At 42.5% G+C, this 10417-nt stretch overlaps 1 protein-coding gene across 1 annotated transcript; it reads left to right on the top strand.

Annotated features, from left to right (window-relative positions):
* Positions 1–2899: 2899 nt before the first annotated feature.
* Positions 2900–6656, top strand: AVPR1A (arginine vasopressin receptor 1A). Its single transcript, XM_022571446.2, has 2 exons — positions 2900–3918; positions 6067–6656. Exons 1-2 carry the CDS (start codon positions 2934–2936, stop codon positions 6351–6353), a joined length of 1272 nt encoding a protein of 423 aa, XP_022427154.1. The 5' UTR covers positions 2900–2933; the 3' UTR covers positions 6354–6656.
* The last annotated feature ends 3761 nt before the right edge of the window (positions 6657–10417 follow it).

The following is a 10417-nucleotide window of genomic DNA, read 5'->3' as shown; positions in this document are numbered from 1 at the left end:
GAAGGAAGAATGACAGAGAAATGTAACTCCAGGACAAGTATGCACAACTTCCATTTTTTTCTTTTCATCATTTCACCCCCAAAATATGTTAACTGAAATCCACTGAGAATAAGATGGGGAAAGTAGTAAGTCTTAATACAAGAAGTACAGAGCAAATACAAATAGCTCTAAGACAAAGTACAAGATGCCACAGAAAATACTGACTATGTTCTTTTCACATTTTAGGACCACAATTCCTTTACCCTCCACTGAGTAATTTTCATAGCAGATACATGAATAGTGAGTCAGTATTTCAGTGGTCCTGGTTTCCTTTGAATAGAGAGCCAGTAAAACCAAGACAAACACATTTTTAAAACTCCGTAGTTTAAAAGAGGGACCGGGTTGTGGAATCTGCCTTGAACATTTTTTCATATATATATATACACACACATATATGTATCATATATATGTGTGTGTATATATATATATATGCACACACATATGTATTATATATATGTGTATATATATATATAATACACACAGGTAATTAGTACTACTGTTCACTGAAGAAGAATATCTTCCAACTGTGCCCACCAATGTAACCTAACAAGTTATTTTTATAACTTGGATATAGTTTTATTATTGGATCAGAGGGCCTGACACAGATGAATGATTTTCTGAAAGGTTACCACACCATCCGTCTGGAATAAGAACACGCAAAGGAAATTTGGTAACCCTGTACTGTAGATTCCTTCCCTTCAGGAAACCTCAAAGCTCAAAGGTGTAGGACCAAGGACAATAAAATTGCCAGGTTCTGGCCAATGGACCACTTTTGCAATACTCTGGGACGCTAGGGTCAGACATTATTTTTCATATGCAACACTAATAATGTAATTTGTGACTCAAAAGAAGGTCACCTCTCCGAGTCAGTGACTATTACCTAATTGCTTGAAGGATTTTTCCAGACAGGTGGTCTGGAAATATTTTACTTACTGACGTCTCTGAACTTTTCAATTCTTTTGCCTCCAAGATATCTTGGAGAAAGTGAGACAACACCACACACCTTGTAGTTTTGAGAGCATTTCCCCAAATAGAACATTGTCTTACTTGATCCTCAAAGTAACCTCAAAAGTAGGTAAGGCGGGTACTTTCATTCCCATTTTAAAGATGTATAAACCGAGGCTTATGCAGTCACAATGAAGGACTCCCAGGGTCGAGTCCAGCCCTCTTAGTGTGACAGCCTTGGGACTCAGCGTGCATGAACTGGGAAGCAAAGTGGAATTATCACTGAGAACTGCATCTCAGAAATTCTTTTGGTTTCTTTGCCTACATTTCATAGATATTCTTCTCAATCAAATTATACCATGGCCACAATATACAAATGTTCTGACCAAAAAGTCATGTTCGTGTATCTACAGAGTAGATAGCCTTATAAAGTGTTTACTTTTTCCTTTTTTCTTTTGTGAAATAGCCTGAAAACAGTTCCCCCTTGCTGTCCTTCCAAGCGTATCTTCACCAAAGTTTAAAGGCAGAGCTAAGGGAGAGGGTTAGTAATCCTGCCCGTCTCATGCCCCGCAGCTGGGCTCCAGCTGCCCAGAGTAACTAATTAATAGGTAGGTGGTCTTTTCTCTCTTTGCTTCGGAGAGTCTCTTTTCTGCCTGGAGGTTGCCTCTTTCTCATCCACCAGCACAAGGAGCCTGGCGGCTTTTCGCTCCGGTGTCCTGGACAGCGCTGCCTGGGCTGCCACTCTCCAGCAGCGGCTCTTCGTCCACCCGAGGAGATGTCCCCACGATTCAGTAGTAACCAGACGAAGTCCCCATGGACTACTGTGGCCCAAATCCCGCCCATCCCCGCTGTGGGAATCAGGCTTTTCCCGGAGAAAACCCCAGGAATCAAGTTTAGAGAAAACTCCTTAAGTCCCACCCACCCCCCCAACACGCTCCCAGCCCCGGGGGAAACTGGAAAACCAGGAGACATTCCTTTTCCCCGCTGTAGATAAGTGCACTGTAAAGGCAGCCGCCGGGACTGCGAGCGCGTCCTTCCGGTCCGCGAACGCGGGCAGGGTAACAAACAGCAGGCATCAAAGTTACCGGGAAGAGAGCACCCTTTAAGTCACCCAGTTGTTACCCTACAGAGGAGGGCGGAGAGGAGCGGGGTTGGTGTGAGACGAAATTCCCGTAGCCACGTTGCCCTGAGAATAAAATTAGACTGGCTTCCCCGGGATGGGCGGACTCGCTGCGGAGGGAGACACCCAAGCTGAAGCAGGTGGGCACACGCGCCAAGTTCAGCATCGAGAGCACCCACGCGGGCGGTGGACTCGGGATTTCTGGGTATCATGTTGACAGCGTCTGTTGAAGTCAAATGCGGGGGTTAAGGTGACCCTTGAGGGAGGCTAGAGGAAATAATGGTAAACCCTGAAAAGGCATGACATGTCCAGATCTCCAAGGTTTTTTTAGAAGAGAAGAGAGGGAAAGCGCCACGGTCAACCCCCTATTACGCCAAGTAATCCGCGAGTTCCCAGCCCCACCCCTGCAGCAGCGATGCAAAGAGGACAAATCACCGACGTAGGGAGGGGGGAAAAAAGAAAACCCCCAGGGAAGAGGGAAGGGAGGCAGCGAGTGTAGGCACCGAGCAGTCTCCAACCACTGAGGCGAGAGGGAACGCGATCTGGGGAAACAAACTCCGCATCAATAATTTGAGTTTGGAGCCCAGTGCTTTCAGAGATTCGGAGCGCACCTCCCCAGCTTCGCCCGAGTTGAGACAGGGCAGCGCAGGCAAAGGGGCGGGCAATTCGACCGAGAGCGGCCGAACTGGCTGGTGGCACACGCTGCGCCGGGAGACACCCGCAAGAGAGCGAGCAGAGCCCGGCTCGCGGTGAGCGCTACAAGGAGGGAGCGCACCGCGCGAGCAGGCGGGAAGGGAGCGGGCCTCCGCCGAGGCCGAGGAGGCGCTGCATGGACAGCATGAGTTTCTCCGGGAGCCCCGGCGCGGGGCCCGCGGGGAACTCCAGCCCATGGTGGCCTCTAGCCGCCAGCGGTGCCAACACCAGCTGGGAAGCGGAGGCGCTCGGGAAAGATGACAGCCCGCTGGCGGACGAGCGCAACGAGGAGCTGGCCAAGCTGGAGGTCGCCGTGCTGGCCGTGATTTTCGTGGTGGCAGTGCTGGGTAACAGCAGTGTGCTGCTGGCGCTGCACCGCACGCCTCGCAAGATGTCCCGCATGCACCTCTTTATCCGCCACCTCAGCCTGGCCGACCTGGCCGTCGCTCTCTTCCAGGTGCTGCCTCAGCTGTGCTGGGACATCACCTACCGTTTCCGCGGACCCGACGGGCTCTGCCGCGTGGTGAAGCACCTGCAGGTGTTCACCATGTTCGCATCGGCTTACATGCTGGTGGTCATGACCGCCGACCGCTACATCGCCGTGTGCCACCCGCTGAAGACGCTGCAGCAGCCGGCGCGCCGCTCGCGCCTCATGATCGCTGCCGCCTGGGTGCTGAGCTTCGTGCTGAGCACTCCACAGTACTTCGTCTTCTCCGTGGTCGAAGTGAGCAACGTCACCAAGGCCTACGACTGCTGGGCCAATTTCATCCAGCCCTGGGGTCTCCCCGCCTACGTGACCTGGATGACCGGCAGCATCTTCGTGGCGCCCGTGGTCAGCCTGGGCACCTGCTACGGCTTCATCTGCTACCACATCTGGCGCAACGTCCGCGGAAAGACTGCGGTGCGCCAGGGCAAGGGCGCCCGCGCGGAGGGCGCAGGTGGCGCCTTCCACCAGGAGCTCCTGCTCGCGCCGTGTGTCAGCAGCGTGAAGACAATTTCCCGCGCCAAGATCCGCACGGTGAAGATGACCTTCGTGATCGTGACGGCTTACATCGTTTGCTGGGCGCCCTTCTTCATCATCCAGATGTGGTCTGTCTGGGATAAGAATTTCCCCTGGGTCGGTAGGTGTCGCGGGACGATGGAGTAAGGTGCACAGATGGGGTCTGTGTGCTTGGGGGGGTGGGGGGAGAGAGTTTCTTTTCATAATATCCTCTAGGGCAATAGTTTTTAAACTTCGTGCATGAGAATCACATCTTGAGCGGAACTGTTAAAAGCCAAAGTCCCCACCCCAGACGTTTTGATTCAGTAGATCTGGAATGGGGCCCAGGAATCTGCATTTGCAACGAGCTCCTAAGACCACAAATCCAGAAAACTGTGCCCTAGAGTCAGCCGCGCAATTACAGAACAGAATAATGACTTCTTGCCAAAGCACTAACCGCTGTGTTAAAACCCTGCTTTGAAGTCTGTTGGATTCAGAGCAATATGTATACTGTCACAACTGCTTTTTGCTAGTTTGTGAAAAGTATCGCAATGTAAAATTTTTGTAGAAATGCCCCAAAGTAAGGGTAAAACGGACATATTTTTAATTTGAAAATAGTTTAAATGTGTTGAAGAGAGATTCTTAAGTCAATCATTTTAATTTGGCATTTAGCTAGTGTTCCATTTCTTATCATAATGTTTTGATTTTTTCCTACAATTACTTTAACACTTTTTTCTCCCCAGTGTTTCAAAGCAGGATTATTAATAAACTCTAAATTTGTTAGACTGATTCATTAGTCTTCCAGGACTAACTTGACCACACAGCTGTACATCTCTCCACACAACTCTTGCAGTTTTCTGAGAATGTCCTCCGCACCTACTAGCTCGTTTGATTTTAATTCCTTCACAAACTAGGAAAACCAGCTTCACAAGAACTTACCCCCAAAAGCATTATTTAATATTGTATCTTGAAAAAAAATTTCCTTTGATAAGGAAAACAAAAATTTTTTTTCACATCAAATATATTACAGAAATGTTGCTGACAACAACTGTAATTGGGAAATAGGTATCTGGGAAGAAGTGTCTCCTTTTGTTATTTGTGATATACTTTGAAAGTTGTATGTACAAATTAAACACTTGAGAGTGAATTTAATTCAGACAAATAAAAGTCATGGCTATAATAGCACTGATGATGAAAAATACAACATAAATGCTATATTTCCTGTCTCGTTTGGTCTTGGCAGCCTCTTAAGTATTAATCAAATAAAAAATTCAGCCTATTTGTTGCTTTATCAGGATTCAGACACAATTACTAAAAAATTCTTCACTTGTGCACAGGTATGTCGATGATTTCCATTCTTTCTGAATACAGTCTTAGTCCCGGATCCTGATCACCTTTAAGAGTAGCATCTTAGCACAAAGTCTGATTAACTAACGTGTAATTTATTCTGGCGCAACAAGAGTGAGAAGGCCCAAGTGCATAATTAATAAGGGAAAATCAGTGCTTGCCTATTATTCTTACCTTTAGAAAAGGTATATTCTCAGTGCAATAGTTCTATGGTGAAAGGTGGTATTTATGTAGTTTACCAATGCAAATACACAAAAAATGGTTCAAAGGACTGTTGGAATTTCTTAATTTATCTGTTCTTCATAATATAATTTAATTGTTCAAGCCACAATCAAAGATGGTTTTCTTTTAAAATCAAATGAAGCTTCTAATTAACCAAAGAAAACAACTAAATATTGCATCTTTCAGGGACCTATTTCAACTATCCCCTTCGGTATAGATTTCTTATTATAAGAATATGTTTAATAGTAAAAAATTTAAAACAACTAAACATGGTCCATAATGTCATACTTTTGCCTGAGTTATCAGGATGGATATAATTTGGTATATGTGGCTATAGCCTCTAGAAATTTCACCGAAATGGAAGCCGTTCTCTAAGTGCTGTGTTCATTAGCACACGCTAGTGCTAACACAAAGGATTCAAAACTTTATTAAGTTATTTAATATTCTTAACCTCTTGGAAGTCCCACTCATTCTACTTAAATATTTTAATAGTGGTTTAAAATCCCTGAATTAATTTCAAGGCATCTTGCCTACGAAAATATTTTACAACCAAGCAATTTCCATTCACCAACCATTTCCCTGACTGATAAACAAAATACTTTATTTTCTATATTGACCCATAACATTTTCCAGCTTTCATGAACCAACAGAAAAATGAGTTTATCCAGTGCTGTCACTTGCATTTGACTAGTTAAATGCTCTCCCCTTATGTTTTCCATAGAGTCAGAAAACCCGGCCACCACCATCACTGCATTACTGGCTTCCTTGAACAGTTGCTGCAATCCCTGGATATACATGTTTTTTAGTGGCCATCTCCTGCAAGACTGTATCCAAAGCTTCCCATGCTGCCAAAACATGAAACAAATATTCAACAAAGAAGATTCTGACAGTATGAGCCGAAAACAGACTTCCTTCACTAACAACCGAAGCCCCACAAATAGGACCGGCGTGTGGAAGGACTCAGCTAAATCTTCCAAGTCCATCCAATTCATTCCTGTTTCATCCTGAGCATGCAGCCTGACTCCTGTAACGGACTTTTCAGCCCACTGACTGAATCCAGCTAGAAATTATTAGAACAAATATAAGATAAATCAATCTGTTGAGTACAAGACTGTGTTTCTAGTTGCATTTTCACATTGCTACAAGCAAAAGCTATGAATTGTTTTATACGGAATGTTAATAAAAACACGCTACACTAAAATCTGCAGACCTAACCCAGAAATAACAGAAGTCATATTTCTAAAGGAAAAAGCATAACCACCTGGCTTTATATTTTGCTGTGGGTTTCTTTTCTTTTTATTTCTGACATAACTAAGGTTTGGTTGGTTTAGAAATCGTATAATTAGGGGCATTATTTCTGAACAAAGTAAGCTCACCATCAGCCTTAGGGTTTGAAAGGAATTAGAAGAGACGTCAGAGACATTATGTTTCCGTCCAGTAAAAGTAATTTATGTATCAGAAAATGCAGTCTCAAACCGTGGCCTGGAGTGGGGTGGTGCCTTGGAGAGGCATGAGAGCTTGAGGCATATTGAGTAGGGGGTGCCTGTTGCAGAGTGGAAAGAGGAAAGTCCTGTTAGAAGCTATAAATCACCTCCATTTCAAAACAGTAACTTTAAAACTGGCAGTTCCCTCCTTTGGTTCCTCATGTTTCATTGGTTGTCAAAAGCATGATTACCAAGATGCTGAAGGTTAGAGAAAATGTTGTCAACTGGCCGATAATATCTTTTTCTTCCCACTGCAAAGTTGCTTCAAGGTCAGATTTGTATGAAAAATATGTAATTTTATTAGAAGAGTAGAAAGTAGATTGCCTAAGGTATTATGTAGGCTTTCTCTAGAAAATTGTAAACATGTTTTGACCAGTGTTATAAGGTATCCTGTGCTGTACTGGATATTAACACCATCATTACTTCATGTCTGAGGAATCCAGATTCATAGATACGAGTCTCCTAAAGAATGACTCAGGATACTGAATGTTCCCTCATGTTTAATTAAAAATAACTTGGTCCTTCCTTCTGATCACCCACCCGTCGAACAGTCTCACAGTGGAGGAGAAGCAGGGCCGGGCAGGAAGAGGGCGGGGAAATAGAAAGAAAACTGCTCTGCATCTAGTCTGGCTTCCTTCGTTATTAAGTGCATGACTTTAGGGAAATGGCTTAAAAAGACATAAAGCCTCCATTACCTAGGCTGTACAATGGCGTTGATAACACTTACCTCACAGGGTCGTTGTAAGGACGAAATGAAATCAAGTGTGTGAAAAGATCTTCCTAAACTGTCAAGTGCTGTATGAGTGTTAGCTCTTGCTTTTATTACAGTCTTTTGCCCAGGCGGCGGGGGTGGGGGGGCGGTCTTCAAAACTTCACAGCTTTTTCCTGTTTGCTTTTCATTAACCAGAATGTGTTGGTTTCATGTCTGGCATACAAAATCCTAAAATTTAAATATAGCTCTGCTGATTAATCGGAAAGCATCGCCAACGGCCACTGTTAAGTCTAACTGTTGCCTAACCAAAGCTTTCCTATTTAAAGAGAGAATTTGCTTTCCTTTGACTGCAGGTAAACTGAAGCCAGCCAAGAGCATCAACTTCTTTCATTTCTAAACAGAGGTAAATTACAACACTACTGGCTGTTGTTACTGCATTTTTCATTAATGGAACTCAGTGGGGTTTTTTGAGCTATTCTGTCTGGCTCCTTTTCCTTCTTAGAGACCTTGCAATGATTTGAGGATACATCATAAATACTTTGCATCCCTTAGAGGAAGTAATAGCTATTTTAATAGCATTATTGGGTTTTTTTAAACTTTGTCGATAAGAAACTGAGCACTGAATGGCACTATGAGAACCTGGAACCATCAACCTCACTCCTCTTCATTCTCTTGCCTTTCCAAATTCTCAGGCCTTTTTCTCCCTGGATTTATATGCCTAAAAAAAAAAAAATGTTTCCAAATGTTTTATAGAGATTAAGCCCTTAGGTTTTAGAATTCTGCTTTTTTTAAAAATAACAAATATGTCTCTTAAAGGGCATTGTCCAATATGAGCCATCAATTAAATTCATCAATTCTTCATTATTTGAGTCATAGCAGCATCTCAGTATCCCTGCCCTCTGTGACGTTGTCAGCCCTTTTGACAACTTGACTTTGACAACTCAAAGCTAAAGCCTTTTGTGTTGGAACAAATACGAGCCCGCTTTTTTCTAAATGCAATTCCAAAATAATAACCTCATAGTTCTTGTATAGATTGTTTCAAAATGTTGATGTGTACCTCCAAGTAAAAAAAAATCAGTTTGAATCTTATTTCCAGGAACACCTCTCAAATAAGGTGCAAATTAACCTACCCAGCCATGTTTTCTCCTTTTAAATGCATCAGGACATGAGATAGCAGAAAAGGGGCTGGGGAGACACCAGAAGATCTGGGTGCTAGTTCTGCACTAGGCAAGTACGTGGTCTTATTCTTTGCGGTTTAGGCTGAGAAGCTTAACTTAGCTAGCTGCTAAACTTTCCTAATGTTATACACCCAGGAATGGCATTTAGATCTCCCAAAACAATATTCCAAATTGGAAGAGTCCTGACCGTCTATTTCAGAAGAAAGGAAATTGTAGGTGGTAAGGAAGAAGAGTATGCTGGGAAGGGAAGATTTCCCTTTCTTGACCAAAGAGGAGACCTGAGATATCTTAAATGAAGGTTTGCAGTCAAGGATAAATGTGTTTCATCACCTTATTTTATTTGCCAGTTACCTGTGGGAAGATCCTGCAAGTATACAATATTAATGTATCTATGTGGGTATGGGAAATGCAATTGATAACCCACCAGTAAGGAGAAACTGGTGATATTTCTATTGGACATTTGATAAACATTAATTGACGATGAAAAAACCATTTTTAAGTACATATTAAGTGCTTAATGGGTTAATTTTTGGACATGTATTTTTAAAGTGTAAAAATAACTATGAAGGAAATTAGTGAAATTCTTTGGTTAATTAAATATTTGTCCTACACACAGAACTTCCACCATCAGCAATGAAGTCTCATGCCATGATTGAGGGAAGGGTTTTTGTTTTTTTTTCTTAAGAGAGGGAGGTATTTTTTTATTTTTATTTTACGTTATTTTTTTGGCCACACGCATGGCATGAAGGATCTTAATTCCCCCACCAGGGATGGAACCTGTGCTCCCTGCAGTGGAAGCATGGTGTTCTAACCACTGAACCACCAGGGAAATCCTGGGTGTGGTTTTTAAAGAGAAAAAAAATCAAGTAGTCTTAATAACATGGAGTACCCTTCCAAACTTATTATAGTTCCTAGAAAGGACAACCACTGATGATTAAGAAACACAACTTTCATTCTGTTATTCACAAGTAAAGTAATCCAATTAGGTTAAATTTTTATGTTTTGCAGACTCTAAAACCTATATTTTTGTAACATAATTGGACACTCAGAGCTTTAAATGATAGCTTCAGAGTTTGACCCTACCATAATTAGAAGCCATCTAGAGAGAAATTAAGCCTCATCCTTAACCCCAAATATCAGAGATTTGGTTCCTTTAAACCCATGTAAATTGGGCCCTTACGGATTTTCATACTGAAGACAACTTCTTTACTTAGACCAAGCTCAGGGCAGGGCCAACTGGGATGCTAGTCCTGGAGGTGTAGAAGCAGCCACTGTATCCCTGCCTTTTCCCTCCCTGTGGTCTTTTTAGTGCCACTCAGTGTCATTGGCAACACTTGACATCATGAGTAGCACATGGAAAATAAATATTAGAGAATGTTTCTTAATTAAAATTTGACCTCTGCCAATTTGAGCAAAAATTTAAGAACTATTCACAGGAAGAGTTATTTCCTTTAAGGCCCCAAGAGAGCCTTAAATGGGTTGAATCACATAAATTCCAGTGCACACACAGGCATTTTAAGAATATTGTTCTAACTCAGTTTTTAGGTACATTAAATTATGATGAATGAAAATGTAAATGTGACCTATAGTATGTCAGCAACAAAAATATATATTATAGGTGAAAATTAAATGCCATTTTTAAATTATAGATATATATATTGCATCTTTTTACATTAATTTATATGTTAAATAAAAACA

Source organism: Delphinapterus leucas, chromosome 11 (genome assembly GCF_059928025.1).
Source record: "Delphinapterus leucas isolate spDelLeu-1000000601 "Yukka" chromosome 11, BTC_Dleu_Yukka2, whole genome shotgun sequence".
NCBI lineage: Eukaryota > Metazoa > Chordata > Mammalia > Artiodactyla > Monodontidae > Delphinapterus > Delphinapterus leucas.
This window is presented reverse-complemented; position numbering and strand designations above follow the sequence as displayed.